General features: G+C 36.3%; 1 protein-coding gene across 3 annotated transcripts in view; it reads left to right on the top strand.

Annotated features, from left to right (window-relative positions):
- S1P (membrane-bound transcription factor site-1 protease) overlaps positions 1–23,445 on the top strand; it is a 62,317-nt gene that overhangs the window by 11,093 nt on the left and 27,779 nt on the right. For all 3 annotated transcript variants that reach the window (XM_069825420.1, XM_069825421.1, XM_069825422.1), the window contains exons 3-7: positions 7,424–7,624; positions 12,600–12,717; positions 14,986–15,206; positions 15,847–16,031; positions 19,617–19,733. In XM_069825420.1, the coding sequence (XP_069681521.1) occupies positions 7,424–7,624; positions 12,600–12,717; positions 14,986–15,206; positions 15,847–16,031; positions 19,617–19,733 (842 nt within the window). The remainder of the gene's footprint in view (positions 1–7,423; positions 7,625–12,599; positions 12,718–14,985; positions 15,207–15,846; positions 16,032–19,616; positions 19,734–23,445) is intronic.

The following is a 23,445-nucleotide window of genomic DNA, read 5'->3' as shown; positions in this document are numbered from 1 at the left end:
TTCCGAAGGGATTCCATGTCAGGCACCGGAGATGAATACACCGATGATTTTAAATGGCTCCACAAATAGAAATCGATAGGATTGAAATCAGGTGAGCGTGGAGGTCAAGCAATTGGGCCACCTCTACCTATCCATCGATCAAGATACCTTTCCTGATATAAACGATGATCCAGCGCAGCATTGCCGTCCGCCTTACCATACATGAAGTGCAGTTCTTCAGCTGCTGATTTGAGTACATGTCGCACAGTACAACGCCAAATACAACACGCAATGTACCTGTCACCTCGGAATTAACTGTCAGAGTGTCCTCTGTTAATATCTTCTGTCATGGCAACTACCTGCGGGAAGAAAACCATTTCGGGTGAATATCACTGTTTTGAAGGCCATAACTCGGAAACCAAGCATTTCCGGACACATGTTGTAATTAACTTTTTGTATTGTCTGTATTATGGGGAATACATACCTAAAATTATTCCCTCTATTTTTAAAACACCCTGTATATCTAGAGGTGTTACGTTAAGTATTATTTATTTTTACTTAGAAATTAATTAATTAAATTATTTATTTGACACAACAGTAATTGAATGGATATAGTACAACTTTTCGTGCTGGAGATCCAGTTCAAAGCCAGAGAGTCCAAATGGAGTTTGTAGTAAATACAGTCGACCTGGTTGGCGAGTTGGTATAGTGCTGGCTTTCTATGCCCAAGGGTGCAAGTTCGATCCCGGGCCAGGTCAATGGAATGTAAGTGTGCCTAAATGCTACAGGCTCATGTCAGATTTACTGGCATGTGAAAGAACTCCTGCAGGACAAAATTCCAGCACATCCGGTGATGCTGATATAACCTCTGCAGTTGCGAGCGTCGTTAAATAAAACATAACATTAGTAAATACAGACTATAGGCCTGCTTGGAGACTAGTACTCTCATAGCTTCTGCCAGAATGCCATAATTTCTTTAATAATAATAATAATAATAATAATAATAATAATAATATAATAAACAGTTGTCACAGTCTTGCAGTGCCCAAACACCATTTCTCTCTGTCCATCAACTACTTTGGTCTTCTTTTAAATTTCTGTACTTCAAACTTGAATTTAGAAAATGTTATGAACTTGATTTATGTTCCTCTTTCCATGTGATCTTCATTTAATAACATGTTATTTTACAAAAAAAAAATCAGACTATTTTGGCCTGCTTGTTCCTAAGGAAGTCGATCTGGTTGGCAAGTTGGTATAGCGCTGGCCTTCTATGCCCAAGGTTGCGGGTTCGATCCCGGGCCAGGTCGATGGCATTTAAGTGTGCTTAAATGTGACAGGCTCATGTCAGTAGATTTACTGGCATGTAAAAGAACTCCTGCGGGACAAAATTCCGGCACATCCGGCGACGCTGATATAACCACTGCAGTTGCGAGCGTCGTTAAATAAAACATAACATTCCTAAGGAATAGACCATGCCTCATATAGCAATAACTGTTCCATAATTTGTTCAGTTACATTACATTTGTTTAGTCAACTGTCCGAAGACAGGTTTGAACCTCATAAGTGACATAAATAAGACCACTCATGCGACATCTACGTCAGGAGATAATGGGTTAGGGTGGCCAATTCCTTTCCCTCTCCATTGCATACATTGCTGACTATGGTCTGTCCAAAACAACTTCCGACCTGACAAATGGCGCCTTTAGCATGTTACCATGGCAACCATTCAAATCAACCAATCACAAGAGACGCGTAACCATGGTAACGGGACGGTGTTGCCTTGTCTATGTTTACGAGTTGCACCTGAATACCAGGGCTTAGTGGTGAATACAGTGGCCGGAATGACTGAGTTGGCAGGTTAACGTGTGCTTTGTGTGAATTAAAAATATTATTTAGTTGTATTATTGTTTTAGTGTATCGATAATTATTGTGTTTAAATTATATTACACTATTATCTTCGTTGTTATTGGCGGAGTGTTTTCTAGTTTCTGCTAGAGTTTTTAAATAAATGACTTGTGCAATGTCGGAAGGAAGGAAAGGCAGGCAGAGAATAAAGAATATTGGACAAGGTGTCCCGTTAAAGAGTCAAGCGCGAGAGATGGTGTGTTATGTAAGAGAGTATTTTGACAGGAGAAAAGATAATGGCGGCCTCTTTTACCTTTGGCGCAAGTCGTAATGAGAACTGCTGCTTTTGTTAAAATTAATAAGAGCACTGTTACCAATATTTGAAAAGAAAAAGGCCGTGCAGATTTTTAATTATAAATATTTTTACAGTTTACAATTTTTTCAACGCCTTCCTAACAATATTACATTGAAGAATACCGACACTCATAAAAGTAGAGGCTTCGTATTAAATTAAAACTGTTTTTACAGTTTACAGTCCTTTCGACGCTTTTCTAACGGTAGGCCTATTTACATTGAAGAATACCGGTACTACTACTACTACTACTACTACTAATTATTATTATTAGTATTATTATTAGCATTATTATTCTATTATTATAAGCTAATAAAAATAATAATGTACACAAATTTTAATGCCTAGTGTTCAACAAATTGGTTAGAAATGTATGTGTTCATGTCAGCCGTTCATTACTGCACTCTATCGGCAGCGCGCTCGCTTACACGAAAGATGGGCAACATGACAACACTGCTCCCCCTTCTCTATAAACTGTCAAGTCGGAAGTAGTTTTGGTCAAAGTATAGTAGCATATTACACTAATCAGACGTCAGATGTATACAAACAATTGTTGTTGTATGGCCACCATACTCCATTATCTCCTGGCCTGGTTGCCTCATAAGTGATGCCTTCTTAGTATCACTTACAAGGTTCAGACCTGTCTTCAGACAGTTGACTAAACAAAGACATCATAGTGCATTACAAAATGTTTCACTGTTTCCAAAGCAGTAGTAGTGTCATTAAAGGACACAGGATTGTTGGAGGCAAGCATGGGTAGCTTCGAATTTCGAAGCAGACTACATCTTTAACAATAAACACGTGCTGTATTTTTTAATTGTTACATTTTAACGACAAACCTAATTTCGAGCAAAATTAATTTAGAATGCATAAATGACGTTTCATATCATCTGGGTTTTAAAATATAATCATACTAGTGGCTTGTGCAGCGAATGCTGCAAACTAAGTAAATTAAACGTCCAAATAAAAATGTTTCAGATTTATTTTCAATTAAGAATACCAGACATTATAAAAGTTATTTGCTTCCATAATAATGAAACATTCTCCCTCTGAATGGATTTTTTATGCCAAATACTTTTTCTTGAACTTATCCATCTTCAGGTTTTGAGTTTGAACGCGAAAACGCAAGTAACAATGTCAGAACGATCAGTGGTTTTTCATGTGTGAGTAAAGAATAGCTATTTCAGGTCATTGTGAATTGTACGCGAAAGTTACAAAAATGTCAGGTTTGCTATGCTTTCGAACAATAAACATAGCATCTTGGTATAGCTGCTGCATGGAGAGCTTGAAATGAAGAGGGTAAAATCATTTCATCCTGTTAAGAGATCTTGCTGAAATGATCGGGAGACTCCAAAATTTTCTAGGTCTCTTATTTTATCGGTAAGTAATACCTTTTGGTTTTTCCTTAGGAACTGTAATTTTTGCGCTCTCTCGAGTCAATACTGAAGAGAATGACGCATATAAATATCTACACCACACCGCCTTTAAGTATATGAAAAAGACCCAACCTCACTTGATTAATAACTATAAAAATATTTTATTTTTAATAACAATATTATTATCTTACGTAAGTTTTGTAGTTATATACTACATAGCTGCCATTCAGTAAATTATAGAAATGAAGATCTAATTTCATATATTCTCTACATCTATTTATATAACCCCAAAAGTTTCACTTTCATATCATCAATATAGCATTAATACGTATAATTAATGAAAAATAGTCGCATCATGGCATTAATTATAATAATTTTAATTTCTAATGGTAATAATGTCATCAAACCATCTCAAATTTTGTAGATTTTAATATCCAATACACAGCTGTACTCATAAAATTACACACCGCAGAATCAGACCTGTAAATTATTTTTAGTAAGCCTTAAAGTTTTTAATAACCAATTGAATTTGAGCTCTAAATATGTCAGCAATCCTGCAGGTCATGACCTTCGTGTAATAGCCTATTGTTTATTGTAGGCTAGTGTGTGTTTTGTTTTATTCTGAAATTATGCAATTAGTTCTCAAAACTAACGAAAGATGGATTTTGGAAAATATGAAAATTATGTAGGAAAACCAATGCTTCACTGAAAGTTACTATTTTTCTGAAAAACTTCAGGTTCTAAGGGTACAGCCACACGAGCTACATTTGTAGCAAGTTTTCTGCGACAAATGAAGCTGGAATTATAGGCAGCATTGAGTTAAATAGAAGCGGCCACACGGAGCAGTAAATGTAGCAAGTTTGGCGCATCCCAAGGTCGTGTCGCAACTCGAATGGGTCCGGGTCCATTTTTTTCTGCGACATTTACTGCTGTTGGGTGGCCACACGTAGCGACATGGGTGGCTACACGTGCAGCTACATTTGTAGCAACTTTCTGCGACAAATGTAGCTGGAATTATAGACCGCATTGAGTTAAATGGAAGCGGCCACATGGAGCAGTAAGTGTAGCAAGTTTGGCGCCGTCTGACATGAGGTCTATTCGTGACCAATAATTTTCCAGCCTAAACGAATTAACATTGTTGTTAGTTACTGGGAATTTCTTATTATGAAATCCATATTTTTTAAACTTTAAATTTATATTAATATTTATTTCCGCTTTACTAATTCCCAGAGGAGACTCAGTGAGTCAAAGAATATACATGTCAAAAGACTTTTATCTACTAACTGACAATGAATAAAGAATAAATATCATGCAAAAGAAAACAAAAAAATTGTAATAAAAGTACAAACAACCGTGTAAAATGAATGTTTATGCTTTAATTTTTTAGGAATGAGATAGAAAGCGAAAATCAAATGTCATGTAAAGGACACACAGATTAAGACTTTAAAAAGAGTGAAATAACAAATCAAATTTATTCATTTTACAGTAGAGAATTACAATAATTTAGCGCAATGTAAATTTACAAATGCATATGGATACACGCGTAAGCTAATTTTAAATACTATTTTCTTAATCTTACTCCTGTTTTTTTGTTACTTCACCAGAAGGAAAGTAAATATCCCCACTAAGTTCCTTTCTGGTAATTGAATTTGCAGCCAGGCATACAACACCTTGGCATTTTATTCAGGCTTAATGTATTTAAAAATAAAACAAGTGACATTGATGAGTGCATCTATCGACTTTTGCAAAAACGCTCCTCAATTGATGCATCAAGGAATGGCTGTGAGACATGCTTAATGACTATCACAACAAATGCTGGAAATGCTTCTCATTGCTGTCCAACTGAATGGTTATGTTGCATCCTGGTTTCCCCCACCTGTTTCTGCTGGCCCCTCTGTAAAGGTTAGTAGCTGGGCTGTTAAACTCCTTCCTGAAAATATTGGTCTCACGTCCCTGTATATTCCCTAGAAATTAATATAAAAAAGGGAGATGTACTGTATTTCTGCATAGAAATCACCATCAGAAAGGAATCCTATTGATCTAGATTCATTTTCCGGGCTGAGAGGCCGTGGTCCATTGGTTGGTTTTATACCAGACGTTTCGTCTGCAACTGCGGCAGACATCTTCAGTGGAGTGGTATCCGAGGTCGCAAGACTCTTCTCGGCGTACCTGAGGCAACTGATCCTGTGGCTGGTTGTGCGGGCTTATTTATAGTGCGGCTCACGGGCCGAGGCCTGTTGTCGCTGCGGTCCGCGCCGCTTTGTTCGCTGCTCCCGTTCTGGGTTCCATCCTTTTGTTGTAGTTGCTTCTTATCTGTTCTGTTTAGGACCGGGTACCAACACTTGTTTAGCTTTACGCCTTCTTCCTTGCGATTAAAGTTGTTGTCGCACAACCAGCCACAGGATCAGTTGCCTCAGGTACGCCGAGAAGAGTCTTGCGACCTCGGATACCACTCCACTGAAGATGTCTGCCGCAGTTGCAGACGAAACGTCTGGTATAAAACCAACCAATAGACCACGGCCTCTCAGCCCAGAAAATGAGTCTAGATCTATAGACTCCGCCCGTGAAAGCCTACACTGCAAGGAATCCTTTTACCATCACTCTTAACTTGAATGATGTGGGACTCATGGCTTTTCTCTTAAAGACCAACATCAACTTTGGGTTGAACAGGAGAATAGATACAAGAATTACAAAAGAGAAAGAGCGCGTTTTAGTGCAGGTTGCAAGATTGCTTTATTCCAGTGAATTTGAAATTGAAGGCTGTAAGCCTTACCTAGTCACCATATTGATTTCATGATAAAATACACGTTTTTGGTCAAATTTTTGTTACACTGTTCATAAAATCAATAAAATACATTAAAATTGAAGGAAATATACTACAGTTATATGAGCACTTTTTATGTCTGTTGAGCTTCTTAAGGGGAGAGGATGGTATTTTTTTAAACTTTTTTCCTATTTGGTGTAATATATTAATTTTTTGTATGTAGGGAGCTCAATGCTGTAGCAACTCAACCAAATATAAATATTTTGAAAGAAAAAAATTATTTGGGGGCCCAAATTTGAAAAAAATGTACCCAATGCAGAATTGTACTAAAATCGATATATCTAAACCGTCTTTAAAGATAGATTCAAACAGTTTTTGCAATGTATTTGAAAAAGCATGTTTTACAAACTGTCTGTAACAGAATTTTGATATTAGTCCCTACGTTTGTAAAATAAACAATTAAAATTTAATAACACTTTTCTGATTTCCTTTTCTTGCAAACAAACGGACGTATTTTTAAAATGAAATCAATTAACAAAATTCTGTTACAGAGAAAAGTTTCCTAATAGTCTAAAGAATGTGTGTTCTAAATTTCATGCATGTATCTTTAATAGTTCAGAAATTATATCCATTTTTGTCTGGCAATGTAGCAAAAAAAATTAAGTTACTGGAAACCGATAAAAGGGGGCATGTGATTTAAGAATCCATAACGCAGGAATTTTAAAAATGACTTCTCAACGTCCAATAAGGGCACAAATACCCATAAAATGTTATGCAGTGCATTTCGCATATATCAAAGAGTATTTTAAAGAAAAATTTTTTTTTTTTTTTTTTAATTTAATTTACCAGAAACAACAATAAAAGTGGGCGAGTGATTTAAAAATCCATAATGCAGGAAGTTTAAAAATGGCGACTCAACATCCGATAAGGGCACAAATACCCACAAAATGTTATGCTATGCATTCCACACGTATCACAGAGTATTTGGAAGTTCTTTTTTTTTTTTTTAATTTACTCATTTTTCACCAAAAAATACCATCCTCTCCCCTTAATCATACATCGGGTAATGCTTCCCCATCTTCAATGAAGAATTTATATTGATTTCAGTTGGAGGAGACTGAGAAGTTGAGTGGGTTGGCAGCTCTTAACAGACATCCATCTGTCAGGCGTGTGACACCACAGCGAGTTGTGCATAGGACCTTGAAGTATGTGAACCTTACTGAGTCCAAGACTGACTGTTTGGGAGCTGGATGCCTGTATCACACCTGGCAATCATCAAGGCCCCTCCGCAGATCCAGCCTGGCCATTGTAAGTCACACAGACTTCAGACTACAGTTTTGCATATATTTCAAATTTATTCTTATCTAAAATAGGCACTAGTTATGCTATACAATGGTGACTATTCAATGCATATGAAGGTATAATCAAAAATATAAAATTAAGGTGTTCCCTGGAATGACAACTTAACGTAAAGTAAGTTTTTTTTTCCGTTTTACATCATATTTTGAATCCTTAACAACACATCTCCCTTCTGATAAAATATTATTTCCTTTCAAAAAACACAGTGCCCTGTAGAGACATTTGAATGTCATTCTGCACAATTTTGTTATATCAGATCTAAAATGTTTGATATTCTGTATCTCAAATTCAAGATTTCGTGGTTAAGTTTTGTTCCAGAGAATGCGTCAATTGCAACAGTGAGCTAAGCTATTGCTATCATATTAAGAGGAAGGAGATAATAGTGTATACCACCATGTGTTATTGATAATAGTCCAGTAATTTTGCTTTAAATTGATATATTATAAAAGAACTAAATCTTTCTGAACCTGAAAATTATAGTGCATACACTTTCCGTACCCTCAGCTTCTCTGAACAGCTCTGTACTTAATGTAGGTCAAAAGTAATTTACCTCAAATTCTTCTTCATCATTAAGCAAATGTGTAATTTAAACTGAAGGTAATATAATTTCAAATTAATATATTTCAATATTCTTCATGCGTTTTACTAAAGAAACCATGTGAGAACTGCTACTATAGTGAGAATGATGTGTCATGAATATCTTGTTAAATGCTTTTGAAACTTGAATATAATTTTGGATTTTTCTTGCGACATTGCACATTACTTGTAAAAACTGTTGGAAAACAAATAATATAAACACATACCAGTAACCTGAATTAATATAAGCATTAATTAATCGATTAACTTGCGGACTTACTCGTGTTAATTATGTAAGTTTGTGCGGCTTACAGCTGTTTCGGTGCTTCACACACCATCCTCAGAGCCTACTAGATCTCGGCGTCTTCTCAAACTTCTCTGCCTGTTATGTGGGTACATTTGATTGTTGAAAGGTGTTGAAAAGTGGAGTCAAATAGTGTGTGTGTACTGAAATTGATCTGTGTGTTCAGAATTTGATCGGGGTGTGTTTTAGTGTGTTTGTATATTTTGTATTGTTCTAGTGTGTTGAGTTTTTGGTTCTTGGGTTGTATGTGTAGGATTTCCATGTCCGCATTTATGTTATTGTATGTATGGTTAGCATTGGTTATGTGATCGGCGTATGTAGATGTATTGTGTCCTCTGGTTATTGCCGATCACATAACCAATGCTAACCATACATACAGTAACATAAATGCAGACATGGAAATTCTACACATACAACCCAAGAACCAAAAACTCAACACACTAGAACAATACGAAATATACAAACACACTAAAACACACTCCGATCAAATTCTCAACACACAGATCGATTTCAGTACACACACACTATTTGACTCCACTTTTCAACACCTTTCAACAATCAAACGCACTCACATAACAGGCAGAGAAGTTCGAGATGATGCTGAGATCTAGTAGGCTCTGAGGATGGTGTGTGAAGCACTGAAACAGCTGTAAGCCGCACAAACCTACATAATTAACATGAGTAAGTCCGCAAGTTAATCAATTAATTATATTCAGGTGTTAAAAGTAGTGTATGCAAGATTCAAAATGGAATAAGCATTAAATTTCAAACTTAGGACTCACCACCTTACTGATGCATGCTGGCCAAACGTTGTAGATTAAACAAACTCTTAGTAATATATCATGCTGCAGTAATATACCGGGTGCCCATAAAGTCACTACATTTCACGGAAAGCATAACTGTGGCTCATTTCTGTTGTAGGTTCAGTTAAGACACATCCAAATGTTAACCATTGCTAGCAAAATCTGTGCTTACTTCCAGAACGTCTTTCAGAGGAAGTACCACAAATAAGCACCTACAAGGCTTGCTGTTTAGAAGTTAGTGAACAAATTCAGCCATACAATGTCTGTAGCCAATGAGCAGCACCATGGATGGCCTCTGGTCAGCTCACAGTGCATACAGGCTATTTCATATGAAATCGATCAGTAAAAAACCTCGAATTTTTTTTATACTCTAATTTTTTCCCTATTTATACAATGTGCTGAGGAGAGTGCATTTGCAAAAATATACTATCGAAAGTCAAATGGTTTTCGTATTGTTGAGCGACAAATTTAGCGTATTTTAGAAAAACAAGCCTCTTTCAGCGCTCAGAACTCTGGAACTATTTACTGGAGAACATTGAACAAGAGCTCATTTTGAAGCTGACATTTGGTGGGTTATGATAAGAAGTAATCCTTATTTTTATTGTACACAGAGAGACAGATAATCTGATTTTACTTACTTTTAGGCTTTTTGCCCATTTGTAAAAATGTAAAAAAAATATTGAGAAAAAACCTTGCATTATTAAGAGGGATTCGGCGTTGTTTGCTTAGTGTCACGTTAATAAGTTTTGGGGGTATTAAATAAATTATTTCCACATGCCTAGACTTGAAAGGCACAACACAGCACGCACTGGCCGAGAGATAAAGATAAGCGGGCATTGGGCGTCATTTTACTCCTGTGTTTATGAAAACCTGTGATAAAGCTAGCCCAGCTATGCACTACTAGACGAAACATCACGTGTTTGTCTCCTGGCCTTGCTTGCCTAGGCTATCTCCCACCTCACAGTCAGCTGGTTAGTTCACGCGCGTACTATTTATTTTCTTTATTTGATATTTTCAATACTTTCTTATCAACGGTGCACCAGTAAAAAATATGTGTTTATTTGTACTTTCAAAGCGGAATCTAACCATATATTTTAAAAATATTTTTTTCGTGGGCAAAGGCGTCTTAATGAAGAAAAATCTAAATTTCTCCATTTCCATAAAAAGTAAGAAAAACTGTTTACATGTCAATATAAACTTTAATTTCTTAGCATCAAAATAAACCATGATTTTGATCATTGGGTGAAAGGGTTTCGGAGCCACAACAGTTTAAAGTTGCTAATTTTATGAAAATACGATAAATTTAAATATTTTAAATTGAAATACTATGAAGTTCTGATGCCTCAAACTTTGCACAAAGCATTGTATCACACGGACAGAAAAAGTTTCATTGTATTTAAAAATTCCAAGGTCAATTTTCTCTATATTTCGGTCGATTTGAGATGGAATAGCTCATACAGAGGATAAGGGATAGCATTACCGGAAGTCCAGAGGTGTCCACTTGCAGGCTGAGTCATGAACTGAACATTTCCAAGTCCACAGTGTGGAAAGTACTGCACTACACTCTTAAGAAGAAGGCAAGTCATATTCAGGTGCTTCACAAGTAGGAAGATGAGCACTATGTCTTATGATTTATGTCATACTGTAGCTGAGGAGGCTCTGATGGATCATGTTCTATTCAGTGATGAAACGACATTTCATCTGTGTGTCATCACCAACTGACACAACTGTCAGATCTGGGCAAATAACCCATTGAATTCACTGAGTGGCAACGCGACTCCCCTAAAGTCAATGCCTGGCTTGATCTCAGGAAGGAGAGGATATATGGCCTCATCATGTTTGTCGAAAGGACGATTACTGGGATAATCTAATCTACCTGGGTATACTGCAACTATTCCTGGAGCCTCAGTTGAGTAGGATGATATCCTCGACTCAGTGGTCTTTTAACAAGATGGTGCACTACACTACCCCACTATGCACACACTGTGTGAAAATACCTGGATAAGATCTTTCCTGGCCAGTGGATTGGAAGAGAATCAAATTGTATGTGGGCTTTCCGATCCCCCAACCTGATTTCCCTCTACTTTTTCGCATGGGACTTTATCAGTAGCACCATTTACAACACCACAATGCCTAATTTGGATGCGCTGCTAAAGCAGTGCATAAGAGAGGCATGCTGATATGGTTATTCCACCACTGTGACTCATTCAGCAGTGGTTAAAGGCCCATTCACAATGAAAATTAAACATAACCATGACATAAACACAGAAGTTTGCGCCCAGGCTACCAAATGGGATCATTCACAATGATTCACATAAGCATTGACATAAACATTTATTAAGACGTTAACATGAAAGTTTGCAAACTCCAAACTTTCATGCTTATGCTTACGTGATTTGCAAACAGAACACAATCGTGGAGCGCTGAAGTATACGACAGAATATGAGAAAATGGCGTCGTTGTTATGTTGTCATGGTTACCAAGTATGTTTGCGGTTATGTTTATGTTCCCATTGTGAATGATGGTATGAATTCTTGATTTTAATGTGACGTTTATATTCTTAAGTTACGCTTACATTATGTTTAATTTTCATTGTGAATGAGCCTTAACACTGCACCTACAACAAAATGAGTCACATGTAATGAAATTTATAGTGCCTTTATGGGCACTCTGTATAACAACATACGAAACCTGAGAAACAATTACTCATCATTCTGAGTAGTTACCGAAGGAAAACTGTTGCTTTTATTCAACTGTACAGTACACTGATCATGATTGTCTTGCTTTCCACCTCTTAGATAGGATTTTTAGAAGTCCAGTGGACTGTTTTTGCATTCATTTCTAAAATGCACTTCACAGGGAATTCAGAAAGCATTAGTTGTATATGCATAACTTTCAATACTATATAAGATCATATGAAGGGCTTCAACCCACATGTGACTATCTCACAATATCACAGAAATAAGTTTCTTATCGTAATCATTTCTTCTTATCCTAATCTACCTTGTGGTCGGTATGAATTACTGTTTCTTTAACTACTGAAGGTTGAAATTGTGAGGTTAAGTTTGACAGCATATGGGTTTAACCGTTCGCAGTTGAACTTAAACTTCGAATATCTCCGAAACTATTCCATGTGGATTAGTCATGTCTGGCTTGAAACCCTTAATATTATCATTGGTAAACTTCTCTGTAATTAATATAACATTAATTCTTTCTTCTGTCTTCCGATCTTTAATACCAGAATAATCAGTTTTGGCAATCCACTGGGAGACATACGAGCAGAAGATTGTTGAGAGCAATACCAAGGCAGATCACTACCATCTTACAAGCAGATGCCCTCTGGAGTATGGGAATAACAGGTAGGCTATAATAACATGGTTCTCATGCCAGGCATTTAGCCTGCTTCACTTGACACTGGTCGTGTAATTCATTTTTGAATTGCACACTGCATAGGCGAACTATGGTGTGCAGATATAAAACATTTTTGTTGATTGAGTTGAATTTCTGTGTATTTATCTGCCCATATCATGCATATGAGTCGTATATGGGTTGATTAGAAAGAAAGGTTACAAACTCTATAAACCAAATTTATTATTATTATTATTGTTGTTGTTGTTGTTCATTTGTGGATTTTCTCCTAACATATTGTAAATTTAATTCAACTCAACAATAGGATTTTATTCTTCCAACAATAATTCCTTTCTACAATTCACCTTAAACGCTCTCGTCAACAATAGAATTTTCACTCAACACAATATTCGTTATAGCACTCCACCGACGACAATGACAATTTACTTGGACTATTACGAACAACAATGAACTGTTAATCTTAACTAATATTTACAAAGCACTATTTACAAATCAGAACTATCAGTTCTCAGGTCACAGTTCTTCTAGCTCAGTCACTCGAGTTCACAGTATCTCGAACCACAGACCTTCAGAGACAGTTCACTGTACTCGAACTCAGGTCCCTCCAACTGCGGTCCACTGCACTCGAACTCAGGTCCCTCCAACTGCGGTCCACTGCATTCGAACTCAGGCCTTCTGATGCTGGCACAGTTGCGGACGCACACTCAAGTCGAACTCCGGTACACAAGACTGGCTTGCTTGCTCTGGCTTTCTCACTGACTGGCTGACTAATCAACTGAAAACTGAAACTGCTCGAGTTCGCTGGCGTTTCTTCTTTTATAATCACAGCGACGTAGCCTCGAAAGTTCGACGCGTCTCCAGAGATTGCACTCCAGAGAAATCCAGAGCCCTCTCCTCTCTACCAGCACCAGATGCGCGCGCACTCTCGTCGCGTTGACGTAATACACCCCCTCTCTTCTCACCGCCGCGCGCCGTCCCAAAGTGCTCCGCGCGATCTTCTCTCTTGCGGGACGCTGGTCGTGAGTTCGAATCTCACGTCGCTGTCACAATATTCACGTCATCTACATAGACAAGAAGCTGATGTAACCCGTTCAATTCCAAACCCTCTGTGTTATCCTGAACTTTCCTAATGGCATATTCTAGAGCAAAGTTAAAAAGTAGAGGTGACAATGCATCTCCCTGCTTTAGCCCGCATTGAATTGGAAAAGCATCAGATAGAAACTGGCCTATACGGACTCTGCTGTAAGTTTCACTAACACACGTTTTAATTAATCGAACTAGTTTCTTGGGAATACCCTTATACGCCCATTTTTTCTCCAATATCTCTCGAATACAAAAAAGTCTAATCAATAGTCGATCTATTACGCCTGAAACCACACTGATGATCCCCAATAATTTCATCTACATATGGAGTTAATCTTTTCAAAAGGATATTCGACAAAATTTTGTACGACGTCAACAAAAGTGATATTCCTCGAAAGTTACTACAGTTAGTCTTGTCCCCCTTCTTAAAAATAGGTACGATTATGGACTCCTTCCATTGTTCTGGTAAAATTTCCTTTTCCCAAATTGCAAGTACAAGTTTATAAATTTCGCTAGGTAATGCGCTTCCACACTCTTGTATTAATTCTGCTGGAATTTGATCAATATCTGGAGACGTACTTTTCCAGATTTTCTATCGCAATTTCGACTAGAGAAAGTGTGGGTTCCGGTATAAATGGCTCAGCAGTTTGTATTTGAATTTCGTCCCGATCATTTCTATTTGGCCTATGTATATTTAGTAGTTGCCCAAAATAGTTTTTCCATCTGTTAAGGATTGAATGAGAGTCTGCAAGCAAGTCACCATTCTCATCCTTGATCATGTTTACCCTTGCCTGATATCCATTTTTAAATTCCTTTATACCCTTATATAAATCTCGAATGTTTTTATTCTTACTATTTGTTTCTACCTCATTCAGTTTTTCCATCATCAGTCATTTCTTTCATTTTAAATATAACAGTAATTGCTACCAACTATGCAGTCAGTAGAAAGTATATTTTGAACCAATATATTCTGCAGAAAATTGAATATATCTATCTCCAGGTTCGTCACGGAAAGAGAAACTGAAATACATTAATATTTGCAATACAGAGGTGTTTTGATTCACTTGTGTGCTTTCCAGCTCGAATTAGTGATCATAAAATCTGTTCAGAAATATAGCATTTTCTCCATTTTTCAGGAGTTCTAAGTTTTGTAATTTTGTTCTGTCTTCCTTCAGGAACTGGTGTGAAAGTCGCAGTATTTGATACAGGGTTGGCAAAGACACATCCGCACTTCAAGAAAATAAAGGAGAGAACTAATTGGACAACTGAGAAAACTTTGGATGATGGATTGGGTCACGGAACTTTCGTAGCTGGAGTGATTGCTTCAAGTCAAGAATGTCTTGGATTTGCACCTGATGCAGAATTGCATGTCTTCAGAGTCTTTACTAATAATCAGGTATCTACTTCACTTGATGAATGTGCACAGAAATTACTTGTTTCTTTTCCCCGTTGCTATCCAGAAGCAAAGGTACTTACTTCATGACATAAGCCTGGAGTGTACAGCTTGAATGTGCCCTTGTAGCATATGAGATTGTACAAGGCTGGGAAATGAGGGCTTTGCTGAAAAAATTGTATTAGTTTCTACGAGTTTCTGCAAGGTTTTGTTATTTATAGTATATTTGCACTTTCCCCTAGTTGCTATTTATAGTATATTTGTACTTTTCCTTGGTTAAACATAATAACGTGTCCTGTATATTAAAATTTGTCTAATATATTTGTAGAAAAATAGAAAGAAACTCTGGAAATTTGATTTTTACAGCACCACAGTAGCTATATTTTTATATTTCGTGAAATGAGAATGCTAAGATGTCTGGTATGGCATATCAGCTCTAAAGAATATAATACTGTCAGTTGTAAAATTTAATTGTTACTGAAGAATGTGAGAGAAGATGTAATCATGAAATTCCTTACATCTGAAATACTTTGAAAAACTTTTGTTTTCTTCTTTTGTTTTTATTTAATGTGCGTCTCTGAGTTGTCTGTCTTTTGCGTGTTTGTGGTGCAGCACAGATAGTAAGTTTGTAAAACTTTTGCAGGTCTCATACACATCATGGTTTCTTGATGCATTTAACTACGCCATTTTGAAAAAGATTGGAGTTCTGAATCTGAGTATTGGTGGACCAGACTTTATGGATCACCCATTTGTTGACAAGGTGTGGGAATTAACTGCAAACAAGGTGATCATGGTGTCAGCCATTGGAAATGATGGACCACTCTATGGGTGAGCATGAACAATCCTGTTTACACTTCCTTGTCGTTGTTTAGAAGGCTTTTAATCTTACAAAGTGTCTTGTCACTTGGTAGTAATTTGCTTAAGACATTGAAAGACTTCCGAACTTAAGGCCTACCTTCCACCATATCAAAGTATTTAGTGAATGGTACCAAGATTGTTCAGTGAAACCTCTATAGTCTGGACATGCAGGTTCATTAAAAGTTATCCAACTGAACATATTCAAAGTAAAGAAAAGTGGAATTTTTTATGTAGTACGCATTTAAAAGAAAATTACAAATTAACTAATTATCTTAATAAACCTTATACAGGGTGAAAGTGATGTAACTGTGCAGATTGAAAGAGGCAATGAGATACATTAAATTAAATAAAGAAACCTATTATGCATTCTGTAATTATCTGTAAGTGTATGATTAATTAGAAAATTAGGCTGAAAGTCTGCATAGTTTGGCAACAGTGCATTGCCAGCTTATCTACAAATACATATATAAACTCCGGTCTGAATAGCAGCATTCCATCCCTTAGTCACTGCAGTACAGTTGTCAGATTTCCTTATGGCAGGAAATAATGTTATATGTTAATATTTTTTTTTATTTAACTTGCAAGAAAACCGTCCATTTTATGTAAAAACTGCAAAGGGATAACTTAGTCCTTATCAGTTTCACTAATGATAAGAGTAAAAATCAGAATGTGGACAGTACTTATCAAGTAAAAGTGTTAAATTTGGGGAAAAATTATTTTTTTCTGAGAAAAGTATTCATTTGGGACTAATATGGTATTAGAATTTTTTGTTGTACTCTATCCAAGGAATAAGCTGTTAAAATCTACAGAGTTGTATTACTTGCACCTTACTTATTTACTGGCTTTTAAGGAACCCGGAGGTTCATTGCCGCCCTCACATAAGCCCGCCATTGATCCCTATCCTGAACAAGATTAATCCAGTCTCTACCATCATATCCCACCTCCCTCAAATCCATTTTAATATTATCTTCCCATCTACGTCTCGGCCTCCCCAAAGGTCTTTTTCCCGCTGGCCTCCCAACTAACATTCTATATGCATTTCTGGATTCACCCATACGTGCTACATGCCCTGCCCATCTCAAACATCTGGATTTAATGTTCCTAATTATGTCAGGTGAAGTATACAATGCGTGCAGTTCTGCATTGTGTAACTTTCTCCATTCTCCTGTAACTTCATCCCTCTTAGCCCCAAATATTTTCCTAAGAACCTTATTCTCAAACACTCTTAATCTATGTTCCTCTCTCAAAGTGAGAGTCCAAGTTTCACAATACTGAACAACCGGTAATATAACTATTTTTATAAATTCTAACTTTCAGATTTTTTGACAGAAGACTAGATGACAAAAGCTTCTCAAACGAATAATAACACGCATTTCCCATATTTATTCTGCATTTAATTTCCTCCTGAGTGTCATTTATATTTGTTACTGTTGCTCCAAGATATTTGAATTTTTCCACCTCTTCGAAGGATAAATCTCCAATTTTTATAGTTCCATTTCGTACAATATTCTGGTCACGAGACATAATCATATACTTAGGCTTTTCGGGATTTACTTCCAACCCTATCGCTTTACTTGCTTCAAGTAGAATTTCCGTGTTTTCCCTAATCGTTTGTGGATTTTCTGCTAACATATTCACGTCATCCGCATAGACAAGAAGCTTATGTAATCTGTTCAATTCCAAACCCTCTGTGTTATCCTGAACTTTCCTAATGGCATATTCTAGAGTGAAGTTAAAAAGTAATTATATAGTTAAAAGTACTGTACAAAAAAATTTACAGGTATTTGAATAGAGTTGTCTAATGGAGTTGCCTTTTATTAAAAAGTCTGTTAGAAGACACTGTGTTTTCCCTTTTTATAGTATCCATTGTCTCTCATTATCACGTTCTAGTTCAAATAAGGTTTCAATGTTTTATATCTGATCATATACAGAAGCATAATGCTCCAATTCTTTGATACACTCTAGAGCTCACTGATGTGCAGAAAGTAATATTTATAATTGAAGTTCTGTTAATGCTTAAAAAGATTAGACTTGGAAATTGCGAAATCTGTTGCATTTTTCCTGCTTCTCATGCCATTAGACCTTCAATAACTTCTTATCTTCTTTTCGGTTGTTTACTCATATTGTTACACAAAATAAAACTACTATCACACTACCAAGACTGTGAAACACAATGTTCTAAGAATGTAGGGAAGTATTGGAATCATTGAGTTTACAGTCACCATCGTCGTCATCGTCATCATATCTTTCAAGGTTTGGATCTCTACAGTCTGTTGCTTCTGCATCAATCAAAAGAAACTTTTCAGCGTCTAGGTTTTCTATTGTCTCTTGTTCCAATTGGATGATATTCAAGCATAATTTTCAGTAGCCATGAATTATTTATTCTTTGTACATGGCCTTTTCAGTATACTTTATTTTATTGTTGATTTTTCTGTCAATTTGTGTTTCCAATGCGTCACTTATTTTATGATCCGTAATAAGGAACATCTTACTAGCGAGTATAGGAATCTCATTTCTGATAACTCAGTGTTTTTTTTTTTTTCAGCGTCCGTCACTTACATGGAATAACACACGAATTGTCATTGTTCTGTAACATTTTATTTACACATCTTTCCTTGTCTTACGGCCTACTGTTATCAAGGTCTGTATCATGATGAACTGCCAGTATATAATATCCCCTGTAATTAAATGAAGAGATTTGCTTTTTTTAACTTTCCTTCAATTACTGTCTTACTTCTTACACATTGTTTTCCTCTGAATGCCAATATTTTTGTTTTATTGTGAGATATTTTCATAACAGCATTCAGTTGATGCATTTTCTTTCCTAATTCGTCTTCTAGTTTTGCTATGAAAACTTGGTTATCTGCATAGAAAATTGAATTCAATTCTTTTTCGTTAATTATAAAATAACTTTCTGAACTATTCAGCCAATTATTACAGGCTTCATCTGTGTGTATGTATTAAATGACATTGGTGATAGTATACAGCCTTATTTTATTACTTGATTTATTTTTTACATTTTTGTTCCCATCTAATGGAATGTAGCCTACAAATTTTATGTATTAAATGCATTAGTATACCAATATTTTTCATTAATTTTCATAATAAACTCCATTGGACACAATCGAAAGCCTTCTCATAATCAACAAATAGTAAATGTGTTTCCTTGTTATGTTTCCACATTTTCTCAATTAGCCATTGCAATGAATAAAATAATATAGTGATTGAAGGAACGCCCTTTTTTAAATCGAGACACTGTATAAAAAACATTCTTACTCCATCATGGGGATAACAATAGTGAATTACACTTGTAGAAATGTAGAGGGAGTTCCAAAGAGTTCACAGTTACAGGTACATACTGAAAAAATACTCCCTGGTTCCACTATGCAAATGGTCCTTTGTAAAGCTCAGAGTTTAATGTCATTGAACCCTAAACAAGTCAGAAATAGAGAAGAAAAAAAGATTGCCATGTCCAAATTAAGATCATAGGATGTGTCCTGTATCTTGGATAAAGGGATGTAGGATGGTGACTCTTCATTAATCTTGCTGCTTCAGGACATTGAACAATCCAGCAGACCAGATGGACGTGATCGGTGTGGGAGGAATAAATTTTGAAGACCAGATAGCAAAGTTCTCTTCCAGAGGGATGACTACGTGGGAACTTCCACAAGGGTGAGTTCTGTGATTGATGTCCACTGCTCAAGCTCTTGGCAATGAAGCCATCTGCCATCTTGCAACTCATTGTGTTGGATGATAATACTATTTTGGGGTAGAGCCTCACAGTGTACGGGATGATCTTCTTTCATAGGGATGTTCTTATAAGTGACGCAGTTTGCTGATGCTAGAATTCCAATTTTATAGAGATGGTGAGCCAAGCATTCATGTTGTATCAGAGGTTTGAACTTTGCGACTGCTGATTTGTGAGATCCTTCAGGGATAACAGTTCATTCCAGAGCTTATTAACGAATGTTCTTTGTTCATGAAGTTTTGTTTTATAGTGCCTTATGATAAATTTATTAGATGCGGATGGAACAGTTAGATTAGAATTTTGTATAACTATACAGGGTGTTTAAAAAATACGGGGCATAATTTCAGGTATGTATTTCCCACATATAGACAATCAAAATAGTTCATTACAACATGTGTCCGGAAATGCTTTATTTCCGAGTTATGGCCTTCACAACATTGAAATTCACCGGAACGTTTTTCTTTCCGCAGGTCGTTGCCGTCAAAGGAGACATTAAGAGGGCACTCTGACAGTTCATTCCGAGGCGAAGGTTACATTCAGTGTTGTGTAGGCGTTAGGCTGTGCGAAATGTATTCAAATCAAGAGCTGGCAGAGATACACTTCATGTACGGTAAGGCGGACGGCAATGCTGCGCTGGCTCGTCGTTTGTACCAGGAGAGGTACCCACAGCGACAATGTCCAGATCGGAAGATATTTGTACGTCTCCATTACCGTCTGTGCGAGTATGGAAAATTTAACTCTCCTGGTTTGGGAAGGGGACGACCAAGATCTACAACTCCAGAAATACAGGAGGAGATTCTGGAGGCTGTGAACATGACTCCTTCTATCAGCACACGAAGGGTAGCGTTGCAAGTCAATGTTCCTCATACGACTGTCTGGAGACTGTTGAAAGAGTATTCAATTGTATCCTTATCATTTGCAACGTGTACAGGCCCTGTCACCAGCAGATTACCCTGCACGAGTTAGGTTCTGTCAGTGGTTCTTGCAGCAGTGTGGTGTAAATCCGAACTTTCCTGCCTTAGTATTATTTACAGATGAAGCACAGTTCACACAAGATGGCATAACAAATTTCCACAATCAGCATGTATGGGCTTATGAAAACCCACGTGCAACTGTTCTATCTCATCACCAGGTGTGGTTCTCCCTCAACATGTGGGCCGGTATCATTGGTGATCGATTAGTTGGACCCCATGTACTTGTAAACTGACTTACAGGGCAGGCGTACACAAACTTCCTGGAAAACACCATACCTCATGTTTTAGAAGACACTCCACTGATCAATCGTCAACACATTCACTTCTTGCATGATGGCGCTCCTGCACACTTCAGTCGTACGGCTCGCTGGTACTTGGATCGAAGGTTTCCTGATCGATGGATAGATAGAGGTGGCCCAATTGCTTGGCCTCCATGCTCACCTGATCTGAACCCTCTCGATTTCTACTTGTGGGGCCATTTAAAATCATTGGTTTATTCGTCTCCGGTGCCTGATTTGGAATCCCTTCGGAATCGAATTGTGGCATGTTCTGAGGACATATGCAATACTCCTGGAGTTTGGGATCATGTTCGCAGGTCAATGAGACATCGATGTGAGGTCTGTATTCAAGCAGTCGGTGGACATTTTGAACATCTTCTGTAATGACAACGACCTGCGGAAAGAAAAACGTTCCGGTGAATTTCAATGTTGTGAAGGCCATAACTCGGAAATAAAGCATTTCCGGACACATGTTGTAATGAACTATTTTGATTGTCTACGTGTGGGAAATACATACCTGAAATTATGCCCCGTATTTTTTAAACACTCTGTATAGCCTTCCTTGGCTATTTGATTGGCACTTTCATTACCAGTGTGTTTCCATTTTTTTTTAAATTTGTATAATTGTTTAATTAAATTATAGCATTCATTAACTTTTTTGGTCTTGTGAGATCCATAGTTTATTAATGACTGTAATAATAATAATAATAATAATAATAATAATAATTATTATTATTATTATTATTATTATTATTATTATTATTTATACTGCCAGAGTTAAGGCTATAGGGCCTTCTCGTACACTCTACCGGGTCACAAAGTATGCAAGCAGTTAAAATTTAACAAAAAGTTAAAGAACAGAATACTAACATATTACAAAATAATAATAATAATAATAATAATAATAATAATAATAATAATAGCATAATAAACTCGACACTAAACAACATGAAAATAATACAATAATAGAAAAAAGAAAGTAAAATACATTGGACTATAGTAAAAGCAATTCATTTAGTATAAATGGTTAATATGGAAAACATAAGGTAGGCTAGAATATAACAAAATGGAATGTAATAAAATAATAATAAAAAAGAAAAGAAATACGAATATTAAATAAAATTCACAATAAAAAGGCTATGATAATAAATTCATCAGCTGATAAAGAGAAGAAAAAGGGGAAAGGAAGGAAAGAAATATATAGCCTATATTTTTACAAAAAACTATCGCAGAGAAAAGGGCTTATAACTGAAAGGAATCTGAATCTATATTGTAGCTTTAGAATCATTCAGAATGATGGCATTAATAAGTTGGTTTATCCTGTAAAGTAGTTCAGAGAGAAGAATAAATATAGCCTTAAACACCGAACACTATTTAAAGAACACTGTATTGACAGTTTCATTGCCCTCTAGCATTGAAGTCACATTTTCGAGTGTGGATTTATCTGTAGTAATGTCACGAGAGGTCTGAGATCTGCCGATAAATCCACGAGCGAAGTGAGTGGATTTATCTGGGAAATCTCAGACCTCGAGTGGCATTTATTAGGACTATTTCGTGAATAAAATATAAATTTAAATAATATATCCCTAAAATTCGATCACAGAATGTTAATAATTATATATTAACGAATACTTAACCTATTCAGACATTGTGAAGTTGAAATACTCGTAGATGAATATCGATTATTGCAATAAAGGAATTCGATGTTATTATTCAGTAATGCCAATTGCGAAAAGCGAAATACAGGTTTAACAATGTTAATTACATGTACTGCACTTTTCTCTTATTATTATAACAAATACATTTTCATTATCTGCTGAAATCATAATTTAATTTAACAGTAACAGTAACAGTAACAGCGAGACATGTTGCTACACAGTGAAGCCATCTCTGTATAGATAGGCCTAATTAAAACACGAATTTTATTACGCCATACGAAAGGCAGCTACACGAAAGCATTTTTATAGCTCGACAAACGCATTCTCGCTGTAGTGTGTAACGGAACTAAAGCTGCATCTACACAGTTCAATATTCCAATCACGTATGCGTGCAATCTGGGAAGAATATTGAAAGAATCAAGTTTAAAAGGTACATTCAATTAAGATGCATAAAGATTTTGTGTCTACATGGTGCGCCATTTTGAACATGGTCTTCACTGCGTAAATATATTAATTAATATTAAACATCAATCTTGCATTCATTGCTTTAAAGTTGAAATAAAAGTTTAACCGTGTAGTTACATCTTAATGGATTCATGATCATCAATTTACGGGGAAACAGTTGGCGACAACGACTAAACAAAAGAATGACCATGCGATAAATTGATAGCGATAAATCTAGCTGCAGAAATTATCGCAAAGTCTGACTGTGATTGGTTGGAATTC

This window comes from Periplaneta americana, chromosome 5 (assembly GCF_040183065.1).
Source record: "Periplaneta americana isolate PAMFEO1 chromosome 5, P.americana_PAMFEO1_priV1, whole genome shotgun sequence".
Lineage (NCBI taxonomy): Eukaryota > Metazoa > Arthropoda > Insecta > Blattodea > Blattidae > Periplaneta > Periplaneta americana.
The sequence above is the reverse complement of the archived record's forward strand: the minus strand, read 5'-3'. Positions and strand labels throughout refer to the sequence as shown.